The 23,927-nt window shown below is 28.2% G+C and overlaps 4 protein-coding genes across 8 annotated transcripts; 2 read left to right on the forward strand and 2 right to left on the reverse strand.

Annotated features, from left to right (window-relative positions):
* Window positions 1-2,118: 2,118 nt before the first annotated feature.
* On the forward strand, window positions 2,119-11,862 carry LOC113560625 (AN1-type zinc finger protein 6). The gene is made up of 6 exons (XM_026966614.1): window positions 2,119-2,409; window positions 4,075-4,131; window positions 7,259-7,381; window positions 10,087-10,413; window positions 10,492-10,627; window positions 11,646-11,862. Exons 4-6 carry the CDS (start codon window positions 10,156-10,158, stop codon window positions 11,792-11,794), a joined length of 543 nt encoding a protein of 180 aa, XP_026822415.1. The 5' UTR covers window positions 2,119-2,409; window positions 4,075-4,131; window positions 7,259-7,381; window positions 10,087-10,155; the 3' UTR covers window positions 11,795-11,862.
* A 1,310-nt stretch (window positions 11,863-13,172) lies between these two features.
* LOC113549449 lies at window positions 13,173-14,844 on the reverse strand. Its single transcript, XM_026950756.1, has 2 exons — window positions 13,643-14,844; window positions 13,173-13,530 (listed from the first exon to the last, which is right to left on the reverse strand). Exons 1-2 carry the CDS (start codon window positions 14,263-14,265, stop codon window positions 13,287-13,289), a joined length of 867 nt encoding a protein of 288 aa, XP_026806557.1. The 5' UTR covers window positions 14,266-14,844; the 3' UTR covers window positions 13,173-13,286.
* Window positions 14,845-16,529: 1,685 nt separating this feature from the next.
* LOC113548045 lies at window positions 16,530-20,523 on the reverse strand. Its single transcript, XM_026948698.1, has 8 exons — window positions 20,025-20,523; window positions 19,749-19,949; window positions 19,479-19,678; window positions 19,272-19,383; window positions 18,967-19,194; window positions 18,757-18,889; window positions 16,907-17,759; window positions 16,530-16,843 (listed from the first exon to the last, which is right to left on the reverse strand). The coding sequence occupies exons 1-8, from the start codon at window positions 20,085-20,087 to the stop codon at window positions 16,642-16,644; spliced, it is 1,992 nt and encodes a 663-aa protein (XP_026804499.1). The 5' UTR covers window positions 20,088-20,523; the 3' UTR covers window positions 16,530-16,641.
* A 194-nt stretch (window positions 20,524-20,717) lies between these two features.
* Window positions 20,718-23,032, forward strand: LOC113548715 (transmembrane protein 256-like). 5 transcript variants are annotated; one of them, XM_026949742.1, is made up of 5 exons: window positions 20,719-20,943; window positions 21,023-21,122; window positions 21,928-22,087; window positions 22,634-22,749; window positions 22,806-23,032. In XM_026949742.1, the coding sequence occupies exons 2-5, from the start codon at window positions 21,033-21,035 to the stop codon at window positions 22,947-22,949; spliced, it is 510 nt and encodes a 169-aa protein (XP_026805543.1). In that variant the 5' UTR covers window positions 20,719-20,943; window positions 21,023-21,032; the 3' UTR covers window positions 22,950-23,032. The 5 variants fall into 5 exon arrangements, with proteins under 5 accessions (XP_026805547.1, XP_026805548.1, XP_026805543.1 ...); XM_026949745.1 differs by having other exon boundaries at window positions 21,049-21,122; XM_026949746.1 differs by lacking the exon at window positions 21,023-21,122 and having other exon boundaries at window positions 20,718-20,943.
* Window positions 23,033-23,927: the final 895 nt, after the last annotated feature.

Consider the following 23,927-nt stretch of genomic DNA (forward strand, 5'->3'; position numbering starts at 1 on the left):
ATAATCGAATTACAAAACAACACCAACCCAACGGAGAAGAATGTGGTACTAATGGTACTATAGTGTCAAGTGTACTACATTTTTTACAACTATGCAGGTCATTAATTTTAGTTTTCAGTTATATTCTAATTTTGCATTTGAATTTTTCTGTGTACTGTATTTTTAGGGGTTAGGATCATAGGCGCAATTTGAGTTTTAAATTATTATTTTGGGGGGAGGGGCTGTTATAATTTGCATGTTTGTACCGTGTGTATGTTCTCTAAGATATATGAAGGCGGAAGGGGATATGTACAAACCATTGGGGGGGCTTAGCCCTCTCAAATCGCGCTTATATTTAGGTTGGGGTGTACAAATTTCTTTGTCCGATACCGGACAAAAACTATATAAAATTATAAAAACGGAGGTACGTCCTTGTTCGACGGAGAAATGGTAATTCTACGACGAATATTATTTAAAACGGCGTACATCGCAACGTGTGTGAACAAGGGAACAATAAGAAATACGTTTATAAAAAAAAAAACAAAAATACTCGAAGCGCGATATAGGAAAACAGCGATGTAGGTACATAAAACGACGCAATATTTCCGTTTGTACGCGGACTGCGGGTCATTTATCGTTCGTTCGCGGTTTTCGTCGTGACGATGACCGCCGAACACGGTCGTTTTATTTTTAAAAACACCGAAGCCACAGCCACCCAACGACAAATGCACGTCGACGGCTGCGACGTAGACGCGTAGTCGTCCAACCGCCACTGCGCATCGGCGCACGTTTCCGCAGTTCACAAGCACTTCGCCACAGCATGATGCACGCCCTTGCCCTTCACACACACACGAGCGCAAAATTGCGAATCGGGACAGTGTGACGTCACAATTCGCGACTGGGCAAAAAACCGGACGAGATCAGCAGTGGTATCAGGAAAAGACAAAACTATATATATTATTATGTACTGCAACGGTATACGTGTGTGTGTGTATCGCGGAAACGATCTCGCGCGGGTTATATATGGCCATATGGGTATAGTACTACTACTACAACAATAACAACAACAAACGAACACAAAGCCGTCGTGTGACGTCGCGAGTAATGCGAACAATGATGTCACGTGTGCATAGTGCACATTATATATATATTTATATATGTATATATTATATCATAAATATTTATATCATATTTTTTATGATAAATCGATACGTCGCGATTCGTGACCGTCGAGACATGACGTTTATGCTCGAGTTGGAAATCAATGGATTTATTGGACGTAGTGTTTTTTTTTTCGCGATATGGGGTTCACGCCTTCTGGGTCGAGATGAAAATATTGTGAAAAAAATTGGTATTTTTCGTTTTAATCATGCACGCGGTGCTTATTAGTTTTTTTTTTATTTTCCGTCACAATTGACGTACCTATGAATTTCCTTGTACGAGTAGAAAGTTGGGGGAAACCGTTCCGATGTGGAGTCAACGGTTTTTTGGATTTCGCTCGGCCCTCGGAACAAACGAGAACGTCACGACGAAAATAATTAACCAAAACGCCTCGTTGGCAACGCGATTGTTTTCACACACTCGTATATGCGTCGACATAACGTGTACGCTCAGCTTTAATCATAAATATTAATGTAAAGGCCACATCAGTTTATCATCTCCTTCAAGGTTACTTCCCGTCCCGTTTATTTATTTCTAGCCGTTTCATTAATAGTCGACGTTGTAAGTTGTGTGGATTGCGTTTAACAATGAAAAATAAATGGTTAGCGTAGTAGACAATGCCGTTCTCCAGTTCTCCTCCCAAAACACCCAAGCAACGCCGACACTACACGTCCACACTACCACGGCCCACGGGCAAAAAGGCACCAGTCATCAGTACACACTACACCACCACTCTCCAGTCGACAGTTCGCAACACCATGTGCGGTGTGTACAAATCGACGGCGCCGCAGCCCGCGTTTTATTCCCCGTCCGCGGCCACACTGGCGGCACGCTCACCGCTCCCCACCCCGGAAAACGACGAGTCATCGTGCGTGTGCGCATGCCCGGACGAGCATCCTTCTATTGTGCGTACTGTGCAAGTCGTCGTCCCGTCCGCCGTTCACCACCACTGATATCATACGCGTTTCTGATTTGTCGTCATTTCGCCCGACGAGTTCGACGAGTGTTGCGTGGCTCCGCGGTGATATATATATGTATACATAGTTTTTTCTCCGCTCCCCGTTCGACGCTACAGTGCTATACGTATCGCCGCGTTACTCTCCGCCGTGCGCACTCGCTCCGAACAGTCGTTTCGGCAGGCGGAATCGTCGCAAGTGTCTATTTTTTTTTTGTTTTTGTTTCCATCATAAAATAAATTTACTCGGCGTCGAGTGAGAACAGTGCAAAAACGTTTTACGTCGGACGGACTTGGTGAACAGGACGATATCGGTGAGTAACACGTACGCGCACGGTGCCGCGCTGGCGGACATATTTAATTTTTTTTCCCCCGGTTGTCGTCGCCATTTTAACGCTGCGCACGTCTCCGCCGTCGTAGTTTTCCGATTCTTTGGATCGTGGTTTTTTTCCGTGGAAAATTCGACGTTTTTCAGATGTTTCACTTATCCGATGGGTACGGCGATGACGGAGGCGGCGGCGGCGGCGGCGAGGCCAACTCGCTACGCCACACGTCCTTGACGATCTACATAAATAAATCCATTGTCGCTGCACTCGTTATTGTTGTTTGTCCTGTTCTGCCCATAGGATTATCATGTGTCTCGTCGGTGGTTTTTCCATATTTCGGTTTGATCGGAACCCATTTTTATTGTGGGAAAACTGAGGAAATTTCTCCTCCAGCTCCCCCTCCCCCCGCACTGCCACAGCCCCTTCACCGCGGCGCCCACTCTTGGCTGCGGGTAGGTTGTTGACGGTGTTGATGCTATGCAAATTAGGTTAAAAGCGCCCGATGGCTACGGACTGCGTAGTCACCATCGTATGTGTCCGCTATTATCATAGCGTCGAACAGTTTTTGTTTTCGGCGATTTTTAGCGGAGCCGTTGGTCGTCCGCGTTCCCCGTAGGCCGTTGTTTGTCCGCACCGGACACCTGCCTATCGCAGTAATATATTGTTGTTAAAATATTAATAAGCATTATTATTATTATTACTATTACTATATTAATCGCAACTAGGAAGTGCGTTTCGACTGCCGCCGTTTGGGTATACTCAATTGGCTCGCGCCTACTTCCTCTCTCTGAGCCGACGTCGCAATTGCTTTGTTGTGTATTTTAAGACGCGTCAAAGTCGCCGCAGCCCACTGTGTTTATATACGTACGTTCTGTTTATTCAATTTTTAATGTCGCCGTTGTGATAACTTACGGTGGTCCATTGGACCCGATCAACGACGTTGATTATAATATTTTCGAATGTTTGCACGTATGATTGGTGGGGTTGGCTTGTCTAATCTTCTCTATTGACGATCGTCGGGTCGGGCAATAGTCTCTTAACGCTACGAAATTTTGGTTTTCCAATCGATTATATCCCGTTAATGACCTCCGCGCGCGCGTGTGTGTGAATGGCTAGTGACCAATGACAGATGGAAACAAAGATGATTAAACAAAGAACACACGTTGTGCCTGTGCGTGTGTGGTAATCTAGTCGATTGCATAAAGGTTATTATGAACGTGCGTAATAAATGGTTATTGTTCCATACCATCGAGAATGAATTGCATAGGCTTATCTCGAGATTTTCATTCGATGAAATTCGGCTTTTTTTTTTCTCGACTATAGACCATTTACACATCGGTTCAGTCGGTCAGTTATTCGTTTTGTTAAGAGCTGCACTAAATCTTGTGTTTCAAAACAATATTTAAACTGTATAATAAACAACTGATACGCTAGTAGTCTTAAAAATAATATGTTTTAATATTATCCTTGGTGTGGGTATTGTGTGTGTAGAATACATTATTCTAATAGTGTGTTATCTCATTGTTTATTTCAAAACAATATTAGTTATAGATTTTTTTTTTGTATTTCTGTGTCACTTAGGCCTTTCCTATCTAATTAATAAGTTTGAATAAAGAAAAAATATGTTCAAAGGGCAATTTATTATTTTTTCAGATAATAATTCTTACTACGTCATCAGTGATATTTTGATTGATTTGAACTTTTAAGAGAGTAAGTATTAACAATATTTACCTTTAATGTTTTTATAATATTATATGAACTGTCTTTGCATGCATTAAATCTCCTTTTATATTTGAAGACTAATGTCATTATATTCTCTAAAATACACTATGGAAATAAAGATCCTGACTTTCAAGATTAATTATTATTTTATTAATAGTGGGAAACATTTTGTAGTCCATATTGAATGCGGCTTTTTATTATTTCATATAATTCTTTAAAATAAATTAAAAAGTTCAATATTGACAATAGTTTTTTTTATTAAAATAAAAAAGAACTAAAAAATCAGATAATTCCATGAGTCATGGTAGTTTTTCCGGTTAAAAGTCATTTTATAATGTACCACACTAACTCCTCCTTCCTCCATCACTCTAAATATGTATCTAGCAGTAGGTTAGTGAAAGAGTACTATAATTAGATGGTAAACTAAAATATAAATATAATTTAAAGACTATAGAATTGATGAAAATTTGGCCTTTAATAACACTTTTATTATTGTGCACACCGATAAGTTTTTTCTTGGAGTATTAATGTTATTAATAAAAAGCTTCATAAATTACTGGGATAAGTTATTACGTGGTTGGTGTGTAGTAGGTAGGCATAACCTATCACTTTCCAGAAGATTGTTGGGTTATATAATTAATTTCAAATATATTATGTGTTATTAAATCATAATGTAAATTTCTTTATCACATTTTAGTGTTCAATATAATCTTTTTATTTAAAAATTTATAATGGACTTTGCCTTAACGTAATTAAATAATTTACCTATCCCTGCTCTTGACACTATTAAATACTTAGGACTTAACCTCGACAAAAGACTAACATGGCAAAATCGTATAAAAAAAAAAAGACTAATACTTAATGCCCGCTCCCGCTCTTTAAAAGTATTACTTTCAAAAAATAAATTCTCATATTTAATAACAAAACTATACACATTTCTTCTGAAACCCATATGGACGTATGGAATTCAACTATGGGGATCGACAAAAAAATCAAATTTAAATAAAATATTTACCCTTCGTACTATCACAAATGCCCCACCATTCGTCTCTAACATGGCCCTCTACAAAGACCTAGGTATAAAAACAGTAGGAGAAGAAGCTGCTATTTTTTATAAACGATTTTATAATAAACTAGAAAACCATGAAAATCCTCTAATAAAAGGCCTACATATCTAGTCACTTCCTGGTTATCCCCGTCGCAGGCCGAAAAGGATATGGTGTAGGGATCATCCTAATAAGTTATAAGTTATCACATAATAAACAAGCTAAGTGCTACTGGTGGGTGGCTTCTTATTCATGTAACCCTATAATGTTTTGTTACCCTAATCTCACATATACTTATTATGCTTAATTGTATAGATTGTATATTTCTTGTAAAAATAAAAAAAAAAAATTACAATATCCTATTTTGGACAATAGTGTAATATCTCAGTGTTTATGAGTAGAATCCATTTATAGAAATTGTACATATATGAAAATACAATTTTAGACCAGTGGTGTAACTATAATTTTTAAAGACTGGAGGGCGTTCAAGAACTATAAAACCTATTAGTATACTATACTAAGTATTTAAGAAAATAAAATATTTCTTATTATAGTGCAAAATGTAATTGCTGAGTCCATGAAAAATATTGCTTACTAAATATACAACAATTTTTAATACAAAACTCTAATTAAAAAATTTTGTTTTTTGACATTTGATACACTTTGATGAAAGGGTTAGTCTATACAAGATGATTTTGAATACCTAATGTGAAATGTTTTATTTTTTAATAGGTACATATATTATCTTACATAAAATAGTTTGATAAAAAATTTAATTTGTCAGATAGCTTTGGTAAAATTCAGAGTATCACATATCAAATTGTATATAATGACTGATAAGTTTTATGTTTTTTATTCCTTCAATATTTTTCACTATTTTTGTTTTTAACAATCCCATGTGTTGTGCATTATGTCAAGTCTGTAATAATTATCAAATATTAATTTTTATGTACTTTGAATTCTTAAAATTGTATTATGATTTTTGAAGTACAACCTAGGTAAAGAAAAAAATATAGTATTGAATATTGATCATATGATAGTGGACATATATCAAGTCATTGTCATTTAATATACAACTTCTATTTTACATCCTAACTAAAACAAGTGGTTTTATTCTTTAAACCCATAAAATGGGTACCTAAAATATTCTATGATATAGTCTATATCTGCATTGATTATTATTAAATATTTAAAAAGAACTAAATATTGTAATATTATTAGTACATTTTGTTGACTAATTTAATTACCAATATCTTCATAGTATTTTTAAGTATGTTTTGGTATTTTTCATTAGGCGCCTAGGAATTGGGCCATAATTTACCTTTTTTTCTAAAAGGATATGATATGGTAATTGGGTCACCATTAAATTTTAAATTTTTATTTAAAAATATTTTATTTAAGTTATATTGGGAGCTTAATCAAAAGTTTATATTAAAATAGAAGCGTAGGAACATTAAAAGTGAGGAAATGAACTTTAATTTGAAAAATTATATTCTTAATGTAATTTAAAAATATAAAGGAGGAAACAAAAACAGAAAATAAGTATCATATTATTTAAAAAAAAAAAAATTGTACTTTTATGTATTAGAAAAAAAAAATAAGTTAATAAATGTTATATACTATACTATACTATACAATATTTTTGTGTTATACAAAAACTTTGTGCATTTATGGCCCAATCTCTGGACAAACTTTAAAAATATATATTTAATTTGTGGCCCAAACTTAAGGTAGTAAAACGTAAACTAATATTTTATATGAAGCAGGTAGATAAAATATGGCCCATAAAGTCAGAATTCTCATATCATTAGGAAAGTTGGGAATTTCTGGAGGCATACACTCAGTTTTAAACTATTTATAATACTTATTTAAAGGCTTAGTAAATATGAGTTTTCTGTTAAGGCCTATTAATAAATAATAAGTACTAATAAAGTACCTGCTATCTTTACATTTTTTTTTTATTTATATTAATATATAATTTACATAAAATTTTGTTTTATTTTTATACTTAAAATACTGTAATCTTATGATAAAAAAACCAATACCTAACAATTTTTTATTTTTTTCAGATGTTCTTCATCAAAGAACCAATGTTTTCGTGACATTCATTTCAAAGTAATAATGCAATATTATTCGTCTGTTTCACAACCTGTGATAAATCAATCAGAAATTACACTTGCGTGACGTTTAAGGTATTTCTTAACTATTATAATTTTGTATGATAATTATTATGTAAATAAATATTAAAATCATCCAATTTATATTATTTTATATTATTGACTGACCAACTTAAATTTATGACAAAATATCAAATATAAACCAATCTAAAGTATTATAGTTGTTCTAAAATTTATGATAGCATCCATGATGGATAGAATAAAAAGACTAAACTATGTATGGTTCTTAAAAACCGTTATTGGCTGCACTGCTGCGTTTTATTTTTTATTAATGATTAATAGTTAAATAATTAAATTTAACTATGCTTTACTGTGTCATTTCTTTTTATTAATACTAAATATATTTAAAGACAATATTATTCATAGATCTTACACTATGTAAAATGTAAACTGTACCATTGTACCTATAAGTAATTTAAATGTTGATAGTTTCAAATATAATATATAGTATGTTAACAACTGTTAATAATATTTATACAGGATAATGGGATTAATTATTTACACATTTATTATACAAAAATTAAAATTTGAATGCATAATTATACAATGTATACAATTTATAAACTGTTGGTGGTTCCATTTAACTTATAAAAACATAAAAAATTACTATTTTCTTATACATTATTACTGGTTGATGTAGCAACTCTCACTGCTGCCTATGGTTGTTTTATTGTTCACTCTTGGGCAGTTGACTCGTTTTTCATGGTTTTGCCTTCCGTTTTTAAGTAATTTATTTTAATTTTCATGTAAATCATTTGATTTGAATTTATTACAGAACCCTTATTCAATAAATTATCATAAATCAATTAGATACTTATCTATGGTATTTTCTAGTATTAGATTTTAATAATTAAACGATTAATCGATTGAGGTGTTGTGTCTATAATAGGGCACAAATTAACAATCCATTGTTAATAATCATCAATCGTGCGTATTTTCTAGTTTCATTTTAATGGATATATTCAGTATTTTAATAACAACGTTATTAAAACTGGTGAGAAAAAACCCCCTGGTTTTAAATTATTAATTATCTTAAGAAATATTTTGGAATATATTATTATTTTTATCCTAATAATATTTATAGCATATATCAAGTTTTTCTTTTTATTAATTAATAATAAATTATCAACGTGTTTTATAAACATTGCGTCTTATCTAAAATACACAAAAGTTGTATACTATACTATAATTACTATAATTTTGGTATAACCCGAATAAAACTGATAATATCCGTGTTTCTAGTATAATGTACTAAGATTTCATGACAATGTACTATTTTGAATTTATAGTCAAGTTTACTAATATATTCCCGTATTTTAATTTTACCTTCTTGAATTTTTAAAGATTACATCAGACGTTGTTAACTTGGTATTGCACACTTTTTTTGACCAATTCAAACCTGTTTTCAGAATTCTTATTCACTAAATTAATTATTACCTACATTAAAAATAGAATAAATACTTATCTAAATTGCCATATTCTATGTTTGTTAGACAAAGACAAAAAATAGCCACTTTCAATTTTCATGAATGTATTGTATTACCTAGTAGGATGTTGTTCTTTGTGAACATAATATTATATACATTTCTAAATACGTAATAAAAATGTATCATACGTTTCTGTAAATACGTAATAAAAATGTGTAATACGTTTCTCTAGAATTTGTTATCTTTTGTCTTCACGTAATCACGTGGCATCGTTAATTTGTGTAAAGTTTGAGTACCGCATACAAATTGAATATTTGAATAGACTAATATACTATTTAGTTCAATTTATAAAATAAGTTATAAAATTTTCAAAATAGCGGCGGCACTATTCTTCTTTTTTCTAAATTTTATGCTAAGACGTTACCTAATTTGTTATAGTATTCATTATTGTACACGAATTAACTATTATTTATTTAATGACAAACATAAAGTACAACAAATGTAATGTAATATTTTTCAATTTATATCTTGAAATATTTGAGTAAATTAAGTTTTGAGTCTTGTGTTAAGACTAAAAGTGTACAACGTCCACACCATTTATCGATTTTAATGATATAATTGAATAGCGTATCTTAAGTTCAACCGAAAGTTGGAGGGGCAATTAAAAAATGTGATTGTATTTTGATTTGACTCACTAGTTGTGCTTTAAGGTAATAGGAAATATAATTATTCATTTTGTACCACTAGTGAGTCAAATGCAAATTAAAATGTGTGATGAATGATTGAATTGTCTTTACATATCTATAATTTTATATTTTGTATTCTCAAATTAATTAAATATAAAAATTGAAAACATTTTATTTTTATTACTATACATACATAAAATATCATATTTGTATAACTAATAAAATTTATACAAGTGACCATTAATAATTTATATATTATATATTTTCAACAAGTATTTAAAGTAATATTTATTGAGATGTTTTTTTATTTACTCTTATTTAAATATTATTTGTAAACAAATTTTGGAACTAGTTTCTATAAAATTGTATTTATTAACTAATAACTAAAAAAATTAAAATATTTAAAATATGATATTAATTGTTATTTCTTTCGTTTAAAGAAAGATTACCCACTACCCATACTAATAGTAAATTTTTGAAAATGTTTGAAATGTATATTCCTTAGTGATTTTAATGTTATTAAATTAGTACAGAGCACTAAAATTATTTATTATTTACTTGGTAACTAATGTTTACAAATTTTTATTAATTTTTTTTTTTTATGTAGATAATTTCTGTTGGCTATCAAAAGCCGTTCAGATTATCATTAAACGGTAAAAAACAATTTCTTAATACAATGGAGCGAGAATCCAATTCCATGCAGGCTTTGTGTCGTGGTGGATGTGGCTTCTATGGTAACCCATCTACAGATGGTCTTTGCTCTTTGTGCTATAAAGAAGCACTGAAAAAGAAACAAACACCACCACAAACCGCTCCATCGCCACCTTCAGTCTCCGCTCAGAATATGATGGAGACTGCTATACCTACCATACCAGTGCTGCAGATTCCACCTGTATCAGCCTCACCAATTTTGCCCACAGACTCAAAAAAAGATGTAAATTCAATTTACTAATAAATTATTTAATAGTTATAATATTTGTAGGTAATACATTTTTTTTTTTTTTGTTTAAAGATGGACAATGGTTTGGCATGCAGTTCTAATGACAGCAGTCTTATGGACGATGGTAAAAAAGATGACGACGATGATAAAGACAAGTCTAAAAAGAAAAACCGATGTGCCATGTGCCGCAAAAAAGTCGGTCTTACAGGTAGAGATAAAGATTAAGTTCAACTTATTACATTCTTATATATACATATATATAATATATTTATTATATCTATTATATATAAGTATTGGATTTTTTGTTTCAGTGAAAATATAATTGGTATGGAAACTAAAAATAATAAATAAACAGATGACAGTTATGAGTTAAAAGTGGGGGTTGATGAGCAGTGAGAGCAGGGGACAAAGCCCCTAGTATGATATAAATATGCATCATGTCATAAAATTAAATTACCAAAATGACAGCAAATTAGTAAATTACTAGGGGCAACAGGTGTAAAGTTTGAAAAAAAAGTATACCATTATATTTTGTCCAGAGGAAACATTGAGGCCTGATAAAAATCTTATCTTTTGTCCATCTTCATATGACATCCTATCATTGTGGAACTGGTCACAATGACCGGGCGCCATGTGGAAATGTGCATGTTTTCTTGCTTTATAGCAGAGGTTTCCAACCTTTTTTGACTCACATCACCCTTAGTCATTTTCTAAAAATCTGGTGGCACCATATGCACTATGACCTATAGACTAAAAATATATTTCAAATAATTTCGCGGCACCCTGGTTGGGAATCTCTGCTTTATAGAGTAGATTTGACACATTATTTTAGAGAAAAAGAACCCGTCAATCTAAAAAGATTCTTTTTAAACGTATCAGTTAATTTGCTTACATTTTTTGTATTTTAAGTTTCTCAAATTATTAGGAATTTAAAAACAATGTATCAAATAAATTTGTTTTCATATAACTGGCATATACAAAGGGTTATTAAATTATTTTATTTCTTTTTCTTCCTCACACTACTAATTATCCTGATATTTACATTATTCATTTATCTCAGTATTCTAAGTATTCTCCTAATGATATCCTTTAAACTACATTTCAAATTTTAGAAAATCTATTTGAATTTGATCTTTTAGCTTATAAACATTGTTGATTAGTAGTTGTATGAAATTTTTTTAGATTAATTTACTAAACAAATCATTACACATTGTTCTATTTTTTAGGTTTTGAATGCCGTTGTGGTGGCTTGTTTTGCGGCATCCATAGATACTCTGACAAGCACAATTGTTCATTTGACTACAGGGAGCTAGGAGCACAAGAAATCAGGCGCAATAATCCAGTAGTTGTTGGAGAAAAAATTCAGAAGATTTAATACATAAATAATGATTGAATTTAAACTTAAGCGCATGAAAATAATGAATGTACCAATATAATACAATATATGCATCTATATATATATTTAAAATATAAATAAACTTCCACTGTAGTTTTATAACAACATAAAGTGTACATTCTTAATTAAAGGTATAGTAATTTTATTTTTCTAATGCTGATTTTTGAAGCCTTACCTGTTTTCAAAGTCACAATTGACACATTTTTTTTCATTTGTCAAAGGAGGAGAACATTACAAATTTTTATTAACACTTTCAAAGAGCGTAGTCGCTGTGCAATAGATAAATGTATATAAATCAATGTTTTTTTCTTTTTATTTTCGTGGATTTAGTTGGTTAGTTATATGAAAAATTTATATCCTTTAAACATTGTAAGATTTTTTTTCACTTGTTAATTTTTTTTTTTTTTTTGCTTCCCATAGTTTTCAAGAATTGTTGTAAGTCGTGCTCATCATGTTTTTATATATAGTTGGTTATTAGCTATTTTAGAAATGATTTTATGTTCTTATTCATTATCTTTAATTATAAAAAATAAAACAAAATATTAATCGTTTTAAAAAAAAAACTAATTTAGTTGGAACCACTTAAGTATGAAATTATTTTCGATTTACTTATTATTATTATTATTATTATTATTATTATGATTATTATTATATAAAAATATATTTACGCGAACTATATTATATTTTTCTCTGTAATTTAGATGATGATGTTCTGTAAATTAAGGAGATTTTTGAGCAAAATAATCTTGTGTAAATATATTTACAAGACATGTTTAGATAGTACACAAAGATTTTTAAGCTATGTAAATAAAGTAATGGATTGAGTGTTGAGATATATTATCCTCTTTACTTTCTGTAATATTATGCTTTTATTAATATTTTTATGTTAATGATTTAATACATCATAATATCAATGTATGAAAAATTAAAAGGAAAAAAAAAGAGAAAAATAGATCAGCAATGGTTATGACATAATATTGAGCTATTTTTATTTACTTGTAATTTTATTGTATCAGATACATAAATCACAAAAATGTGTATTTCATTGTATTAAAACATTTTCTACTTGAACGCTGAAATACGAAACTGAATGATTAACAAATGATTATTCTAGTTTTTGGTACTTTATTCAGTAATTGATACTTATTTATCTAAAACTGGAAAAAAATGAAAACAATTCATGGTAAAACAACAAATTAAGTTACCAAAATACACACACCTCATTAAATATTAATATTCTTAAGATTTAGGTCTTCACTATTTTTTGCCATTATTTATAATTCTGTATCAACTAAAGATTGACATCAAATATTAAAAGCATACTTTATATTTTAGATTGGTTTGTTTATTTATTTGATCAGTAGTATATACATAGATACAAATATACAATCAATTATAAATGGTATTTAGAAGAGGACAATGTGTTTTGGAAACTTAAAAAATAATTTTAACTTTTGGAATCTGACCTATATTAAGCTACACAATTTAACAGTATTTTAAGTATAAAAGTGTCATAGCTACCTTTTTCAGAATGTTCTACTTTAATATTTGGTTTAATATCTAGAAGCTGATCCGTTAAGCTTCTGCTATCTTCTTCGTCATCTTTTCCAAAAATAGGCCATTCTCTATCAGAACAAATTAACCCTCTTTGTTCTAATAGTGAACTTAAATGATCCAAAACATATGCTCCATCAACAGACAACTCTGAAGTTAAACTACTAGAAGTTTTACAATCTCTACAAAAGTCGTACAATATACATTTTTTAATAAAATACACTAATATTGATCACAGTTTTATTTAGTTAATTTAATTGAATATGTTTTCACCTAGGATTGTTTTCTGTAATTTGTTCTAAGGCATCTTTATCCAAACTATTAATCTCGACTCTGGGAGACTCCAAACAAATGTTCCGCATTTCTTGTGCCTTCTCTGTATAATAATCGGCAAGCTTATATAGCTTATCTAACAAACCGATGTATTGAGGCGAACTTAAAGCCCGGTCTCGACTAATATCGCTCAGATTACTATCCAAGCACTTTGATATATAGTTTAAAATATCTTTGTGATATTCCAAATTGGCTTTAGATATTTCTAAAATACTTTGTTCTAGTTGAATACCAGAATTTGATGATACTGAAAGATTATCAATTTCGTTGGGCGACATTTTTAATAAATTACAGATGTATCTCATCAATTCCATATTAATCCAATTGTTATTATTGTTTGATTTACTCTTTTTTTGTTTTTTATCCCTCACATATTCCTCTAACACTTTTAGAGTACTATTATAAAATGAATTTGGAAGTCCTACATAGTTAATACTTTCTTTTGACAGGTCTCTGAATGTATCACTCTTATTGTTCATTGATTTTATATCGTTTATAGATGCTTGGTTTGTATAAATTTCTTCAAACAAACGACGTTTCTTCTTTTTAATCCAGCTTAACATTTCATTTATATTCTCCAATGGACGTTGTAGAGGAGATTCACTTTTCCTGTTGCCTTTGTATTGACGCACAAATTGTTTTTGGCATGTGCAAGATTGACCTAAATATATTTTAAATTTAAAAAGAAAATTGAATGAATATTATATCATACATATATAATAACGTCAACAAAATGCTCAGATTCCAAAAGTTAAATTATTTTAATTTTATATGCCACACAATAGGTAATATAGACAATTAGGTTTAAATACTTATTTCTTCAAAACTTGATTAAACTTAATTCATTGAACAGATACAACATTATTGTAATAAGTGCATGTCTCGCCTATGTAAAAACACAATATAAAAATTAATTGAAAAATGACAACACTTAAGAGGCTTCTACTCTTCACCAGAATTTGTGTTCTCTGTTTATCTTCCACATAATATAGGAACAAAGATATTCCGCATTTCCACAATTATGACTCTGGCTGAGTTTAGGGCAAAGGCACTTAATATATATATATATATTTTAAAAGAAAAATAAGATAGATTGTTAATATTTACATTTTTGATTAAAAATAATTAACATTATTTTAAAATAAAACATGCTTATATTTGTAAAAAATGTAAATATTAAAAATTTATCAGGTCAGTATACTCAGGGAATATTCTTCTTTATAAAATATAATATAATTAGTGTGGCTTGGTGTGGTGCAATCATACATTCAACTGCAGAAACGCTCTTGAGTGTACGTATCGGCCGGTGTTACTAGCTCCCGGATGGTCACCCATCCGGAATTTTAGTGACAAATCCTTGCCACACATACTAAAAAAATGTGTTTCAACCTACCGTTCCTCCCCTTTACAAATTAATAAAAACCATCCAATGGCTACGCATTAATTAATAAAAAAAAATTAATTAATTATAATTAGTACCTTCGCCCTAAATTGAACTAGAGTTGTAATCATGAAAATATGGAATATCTTTGTTCTTATATTATGTGGGATAAACAGAGAAAACAAATGTTGGTGTGACGAACCCTTAATAATTATATATGTGACATTACTATATTATAAGTATAAATTGAAGTGTTATAATATTTTAAAATTATTTTAGTCATCTCTTAGATTAATATTAATTGAAAATCACTACATTATCAAAAAAGTACATATACTTATATAGTTCTTTTATCGGCACATTTTTTACATTGAATTTGTTATTTATAATTACCAAAGTATAATAATTGGTACCTAATTATAATCAAAGCTTTACATATGCATTAAAAAAAAAATCGAAAATGTTATAGAGAAATTCACATAATTGGAAATTTATCTAAAAGTAGCATAACACAATTTTTTTTTGTAAAATAGGTAATTGTAGCATTAAATCACAGTCATTGAGAAAATGCCTCTTTTTTGTAAATTCCTTTTAAGTAAACAATAATGTGTAGAAATATAATATTGATACTATTTTTCTTGGAATTGAATACACTTCAAATAAAATAACTTAGTTTTTGTATTTTGTGTTCTTTAAAACACCTGTTTATTTTCAATAATGTTAGTTAAGTTATTAAAAAAAAACTATTGATGTCATAATGTTACTACCTGTGAAATGCACAACAATTTTTAAAACAACTAACTAATAAAAATAAATTAAACAAATTTTATTTCCAAACAATAATGTTATATTGCGATAAATATTTTGTTAAGTATTTGTAAAAATAATAATAGTAATAACAATACACAACAATTTTTTTATTATTTTACATTATAACTCATTTGATTTTAAATAATTTCCTTTACAACAATGCCAAATCCAAAATAATTTGTTTCCATGGAAAGGAAGCCATGAGTATATAAAATAAATGTTTGATGATTAAAAATAAAATTGGAGAAGAATTCAGTAAAATTCCTTGAATACAGCTACAAGTTATAATGTAAAACAAGAAAGTATAATATAAATATATAATAATATAAACATTTAAATCATTGTGTAGGATAATCACTTAAATAAATTATTTCTAAATAATAAATTTTAATTCAGAAGTAATTTTTTTACATTTACTAAATACTTATGGTAAAATAATTACAATTTAAAAGATTTTAAAAGTAATTTTAAATATGAATATAAAAATTTTAGACAAATAGTTTCAACTGAGAAAATTGTCGTTTGAATAATATTTTAAAACATATAATACAATTAAATCAGTAGTTAGTAATATTGTTAATAATTACAAATATTTGTGATCACATTTATTATTAATTGTTTTAGTATGCTTAAAAATTAATACACGTTCCACAAATGAACAATTTTAAATTGATAAAAAATATAAAAATAATTACCTTAAATTTTTTATAAACTATCAGTTATTTAAAAATATGTTTCACCTATCATATTATGATTTACATGGATGTATATCTAAAAGTTGATCAGTTAAACTTCTATCATCATCATCATCATCATCATCAATATGTTTGAATACTGGCCATTCTTTGTCAGAGTTAATAATCCCTTTTTGTAGTAATAGTTTATTTAAATTTGCTAATATGTATTCTCCATCAACTGATGAGTTGGACGATAAATTGATAGAATTATTTCTAAAAACAAAATTTAACAATTATTGATTACAACATAATAATAAGCAAATAATTATAACTCACTTTTTACTAGTATTAGCATCAGTCTCTAAAGTTTTTTCATTTAGTTTATCATTTAAAATTTGAGAAGGTTCATCACAGATATTTTTCATTTCATGGGTTTTTTCTACATAATAATTTGTTAATTGTTGAAGTCTATTTAATAAATTTATATTTTTGGGTGAACTAAACACTGTGTCTTGATTTATATCAGAAATATCTAAATTTAAGCATTTTGATATACAGTTCAACATTTTGCAGTAATATTCTGTATCTTTTTCTGAATGCTGTAAAATACTTTCCTCCAATTTAACGCTTGAACAAGATGAAATCGATAAATTATCTACATCTGAAGGTGACATTTTTAATAATGCATTTATGTATGACATAAGATTTTCATTTATTGATGGATGGCTTTTGGGATTAAGACATTTCAAATTTTTTTTTGATATCTGTTCTTTCAATATATCAAGTTGATCATTGTAAAATGAATCTGGAAGTTGAGCATAATTAACTGGAATTTCCTTTCGTAAATTGTCACCAGCACAACATCTTTTGTGTAAAGGCGAACTTTTAGAAACTGTCTTCTTTTTTTTGATTTCAGCACCAGTGTTTACACTACTACCAGCAGTTATCTCCTTTGCCAGAAGTTGTTTTTTCTTTTTTATTCGTTGCAATGTATTATTTATACTTTGCAAAGGTTTTCCAGAAGTAAATTTTTCTTTATAATTTAACTTAGTATTAGGTTGTTGAATCTTCTTTTTGCTTTCCTTTTCAAAATGAATGATTTTTTTTGTAGGTTGCTCATAACTTCTGGTTGATGTGGATGATGATATACATATAGATGTAGACGTATTTGAATCATTAAGTTTTATTTCTAAAATATAAAAAACAACAAAATATTAACACAACATTAATAAAGGGGAACTTGCTATTTAGGTTAAGAGAGTGTAACTTAAATTCAGATAGGTTATTGAAATAGAAATGTTAAATTTGAAGTTAATTAATTTAAATTGTGGTATAGAATTATTTTGAGTAAAGGAGATTGGTAATCTGTAAAAATGTATTTGTATTTATATATTATATACATGAAATGACCATACCACTTGATGAAATCGGTTTACATCATCATTTTGTTTCAGATAATTGTCCGTTGCTAAAAACTTACTTTTCTGTATTAGTCCAAACAAAATATAAGCTAGGTGATTGATAGAATTATTAAGTGATACTCCCTAGAGTGAAGTATTTGGAGCGCATAACTCATACATTTCACTGGCAGCCATGTGAAGAAGCCCACAACTAGTGGTAACTCTTGTATGAGAAAAAGTATTTAAATAATAACTTATCAATATATAATTGAGTGTTTCTAGCTAGTGCACATTTACTAAAATTATAAAGCGCACATTTTTACAACTGGTTTCCAAACAGATTATTTTTCATACAGTTCATTCAGTCATTCGTGCAAAGATTATATACAAACATACATTTTCAATATCAAAATGTGTATAGAAAACTTTGGCAAAATTTTGTTTTCCAGTTCACAAGAATGGGTTGGTTTGAATTAGGTCAAAAATATTATGCAAAAACATAATCAAAGTATAATCCACCAGATAGTAAATATACAAGAAAACAAGAAAAATATTTGAGTAATTTACCTACTTTGAATAATATTTTTATAAAAAATATTTAATAAACAGGAATGATTTTAAAAATTGAGTAAATAATTAATTTTTTAAAGTTGATATTCAATAATAAGTTGCCAATAAAGAATAAACAAGTGGTTAATTATATAATATTTTGTGTACATTCAAGTTCTGGGTCTTAAATAGGAAATTTTGAAATGTGTCATAACTAGTTATAGCTATACTACTCACCAGTTATCTGTTTTTTAGTTTCATTTAACTTATTTTTTCCATTAGATATTTGTTTTTTTCTACTAATTTCTTTTGGTTGAATTTTTTCTTGAGACTCTGAAGGTACATTATTTTGACATGTTATAGGTACATCCTTAAAATTTAAATATGAAACAATTAAACATAATGTATATTTATATATATAGCATACAATATATTATAATAACTTACTTTCAAGTTATACGGAAATAATTTGTTTCTTATGTTTTGTTCTTCAGCAGATAATTTATTTAATTCTAAGACTAATGTTTCGTAAGTTTTCATATCCGTTTCTAACTTTGAAAATTTAGATATGTTTTTTTCATTTTCTTTATTTTCATCACATGTGGTTGTTTGTTGTATTTTTTTAAGTTTATTTTCTTTAGAACTAACAATCATTGACCAAGGTTTAGAAGATTTCTACAACAAAATTATTTTAATCAATAAATTTGTAGTGAAATAATTAAAATTAAATATTTGGTTTTTATTTTCATTACTTTATTACAATTCATGTTCACAATATTTGATTCATTCAGAGTTACTTGACTTGGAATTAGGAAACATTCATTGTGTTCTTTAATATTACGTTTATAAGTATTATCATTATCACTGTAATCATTTATAACAATTATATTTATTAAAATAAGTTAATAATTACTTAGAACTAAAATATATTTATTATTAGATTAATATTTAGTATTTACACATTTTGTACGCTTGTAATTAGTTTTGATCGAATTTTTTCAACAGTTTTATTGAAATGTATTCTTCTATCTTTCATGTCTTTGTCCATCTGTTGTTCTTCTTGGATCCGTTGTTGTCGTTTTACTGCTTCAGCACCTCTTGATATTGCTTTACAACGATCTATCAATCGTTTCTCGGCCAACACTACACTTGGATCGTGCTAAACATCATATGATAAAATAAGAAACTAACTCAAACTCATCTGGATTTGTAATTTATTATTATCTTACTTGAATTGATGCAACGGAATAACCATTGCCAACATCTTGTATCAAATAATTAAAATCACTTTTCAATTTGTTCAATGCTAGCGATTTATATTTATGTTCTGTTATATTTCTTGCTGTTTCGCGTTGTTCCTGCTGACTTTCAGCAGCCCCATGGACACGGTCACGTATTGTTTTAGCTAATGATTTAGATTGATCTCTAACCTGTCATTTATTATTACATGTATTTATATCATTTAGTAAGTTGGACGTTATAATATGATTATCGTGTATAATTACCTGGGCTAGTCGTATTTTTCTTCTTCTCTCCCAGTCTGCACGATGCACACTATTAATGTCCATTGTTTAACAAACGAACTTACAACATGTACATGACCAATAAAAATAAAGATAAGACGAATTGATGTACGAATAACGATTAACGACTAACGAGATACTATAAGAAGTTAATTTTAAACTTTTTTTTGGAAAAACGGTTGTGTAACAAAAATAATATAATGGTGTATAGTCTATAGACAATATTATTATTATTTATTACCATGTGGTTCCGTATTCGAGTTTAATTTTTACAAAACATAGGTATTGGGTACCTATTTAACTAATTCGTATTTCACTTTTCCCTTTTCCGTTATTAAAATTTACAGTATGGTTAAAATTTAGCAAGTATGTACAAGTAAACTAATAAAATCGTTCCCATTTTAATCAATATTAAATACTAAAAAATGGTAAATGTTAAATGGTAATTTATTTTTATATTTAATAATTATAGATAATTTTACTGGACATTTGAACATTTCGTTATTTCATATTTTCCACTTTATTATCTCGACGAAATCAACCAACAGGTTGTAAACAGTTAAATTATTTAATTCATAAATGTAACTTTTTATTTTGGTTCCACTGTTCCACTGACTAAATTGTCTAAATGATAAACAATCTTTGATAATAAAAGAACTAAACACAATTTATATTTTATAATAACAAAACAAAAGATAGAATGTAAGAATTTAATGTAATTGGGTTCTAGTGGCTAGTTGTTCTACAACTCCTTCCGTCGTTGGAAAATAAATTAAATATTTGCATTACTGATGTACAGTGCATAACTACGTTATCAGTTTTTTTGATTGCCAATTTTGTATGATTTTATAGTACGTTTATAAATTGTCACTTTTACTTTCAAACTTCTTATTTGTGATTTGTAAGTTAGATAAATATAAAAAAAAAATCTTAAATTAAATTATTATTATTGATTCAACGAGCATTAATTGTTTACTCAGGTTGTAAATTATGATTTCTGATTCAGTTCAAGGAGCTGTTAAATGGCTTACATATACAAATCCAGTCGTTACTAACTCAGTACAAGGGTTTAATTCAGTGGCAAGTAAACATTGATGAAATTAATGCATAAGAGATCTTTTCATTCCGTTTTTAACTTTGATTTTAAGAAACGTCTATTATTAAGAATATTTTTATTGGTTTTACATATTTAGATAATGTGAAATTTTTTCACCTTACATGTAAATTCATTTATTTTTCGTCACTTAAACTGCATGCATTTTTTTTTTTATTGAGAAAAATATGTATTTAAAATATTGTAATAGTTGTAATCAACTACACTTTAAATTTGTTTTGTATTTATAAAAATACAAACATTTTCTATTAAAAATGAATGTGATCATTTAAAATAATTTAAAGCTTAATAAATGAGAATGATCATGCAAATAATAAAAATATAATTTGGTTAAGTAATGTTGATAATTTTGTGAATAATGAGTGGTATACATTAAAATAATCACTGTGTATATTATTATACAGGAAACATTAATTAAACATTAGTTGATCTTTTTTTTCTATTGATTAAAAACAGTTGAATTAATTTTGTATTGAAACTAAATAATATACTTTCTTTTTTTTTTCAATTCAACAAAATTGTTAACAGATTTATACATTTCTTAAAATTCAATGAAATTAAACTTTAAATAATTTATTTTGTTAAACATTTAATTTTTCTTACCTAAAAATGCTTGTTGAATATACCTAATTTATTTTTCATTTAAATTAATAATTTTTTATCTGACATTTGTGTTCCAAAATAAATAAAATTAATTTTTGTTCAAAGCTGAAGGGCATTTGAATATTTTGTTTTTATACATAATTTTATATAATTGATATAATTTTGTAGCTAAATTGGATGGGAGTGGCAAGTTCAAGTGAAAAACAAAACATTATAAAGATGGAGAGTCGCAATATATTGCAAATGCTTGGTAAAAATATTTATTTCTATAAAATGGCTGGCCTTTTAGGAGCTTCTGCTGTTATATTAGGAGCTTATGGTGCACATGGTAAGTAAAAACTAAAATTTACAAATATTCTATACATTTTAATAAACTGTCAATATATTTGTAAATTGTTAATATTTGAATATGATAAAAATAATTTTGATAAAATTACATATTTAAACTATGAATAATGATCTTTTTTGGTGATGTAGACTGATAGACTGTATGCTTACCTGTCTGTATTTATGCTAGATAATAGATATTTACTCATAATTATTTCTGAAACAATTTTTTTTTTTTAAGTACTTTAACTTAAAAATAAATAAATTAAATTAAACAACATTATTATTTTGAAAATATAATAAAATACATTTAATTGTTCAAGTTGAGAAACTCAGTCGGTGGCTACAGTTTTCATCTGACAAGGGTCAGACCTAACGGCAATAGTGCAACACCCGTTTGTCCTTTCCAGCAGGTCAACCATTAATACACAGTGCAGTTTAATCATTGTCTTGGGTATTAGTTGGCCGCCGACTGTATTTCTTAACTTGAGTAGATTATTGGTGACTATTATATCTAATACTTATTTTAAATTGTATATATTTTTAGTTGTGTCTCATAAAGCTAATCCAGAAGAAGCTAGAAATTTTGAAACAGCAAATCGGTATCATTTTTACCATACTTTTGCATTATTAGGTGTACCATTTTGTCGTTTTCCTAGAGTTGTAAGTTTGATTTGAATGTTTTTAAGTTTTAAATATTAAAATGTAATTTATTTCAGACTGGAGCACTGTTTATTAGTGGAACTTTAATATTTTGCGGTACATGCTACTACAACGGACTGACTGCAGATAAAACATTCAATAAATATACACCCACTGGGGGTATGTTATTAATTGCTGCTTGGATGTCGATGATACTTTAGAAAATAAATTTATTATCATCATTATTATTATTATTTTTGTTTGGATATATAGTTAATAAAGAAATATACATTTGATAAAAATATTGTGTAGTATAGTTAATAATGATTGATCCATGGGTGTATTTTTTGTTGTTTGTACTTATTTAAATTTAAAATAATGTATTTATATAAATATAACTGGTTTAAATATAGTACAACAAATTTTATTACAGTAAGTTCGGTGAACTGAATATGACTGGTAGTATATTTAATATAATATATTATTTTCACTTTCTAACATATTTATACAACTATGAACTAATGAAAAATATCTTCTTAATTGGTGCAGACACAAACCTAAAATAATACAATATAAAACAATTAAATTTGTTAAAATACTTTTAACCTTACGAAATATAAAGGATGCAATAGTACAACAGTAGCACAGCTAGGTATAAGCTTTAATTGATTACAATTTTATATCCTAAATCCAAACTTTAAAGAAAATTGGTTTTATCAATGCAATCAGAGTATCAGTCTTATATGTTAATTATGAATGACTGGGCATTATATTTACATGTCACGTCCACATAATAATACATTAAAAAAAAAAAAATGATATCAAGAATATTCTATTAATGTAATTAGCTTAAACATAAAACAATAAAATAAATAACTTAAAGAAGTGATCAGCGTTATGAAGGTGGATAGTGGGAATTAGTCTCCACAAACAATTTTAATTTTCTTTATAGTTTTACTTTTCTCCTCCTACTGGTTAAAATTAAAATCCCCATAAAACAAAAAAATTTGTTATGGGTTCAACGTGTAAAATAATTATTATGTTTATTATATTAGATTATTTATCACTTAATGTTTAAGAATTGTGAAGCATCAAAATTCACATCAGGTCAACTGTGGTCTGTGACCCAAACAGATTCAATGATCTGGTTATAATCAGTATAATTAGTAAATATTGAAAGATAATTATAAATAATGATA

Source organism: Rhopalosiphum maidis, chromosome 4 (genome assembly GCF_003676215.2).
Source record: "Rhopalosiphum maidis isolate BTI-1 chromosome 4, ASM367621v3, whole genome shotgun sequence".
NCBI lineage: Eukaryota > Metazoa > Arthropoda > Insecta > Hemiptera > Aphididae > Rhopalosiphum > Rhopalosiphum maidis.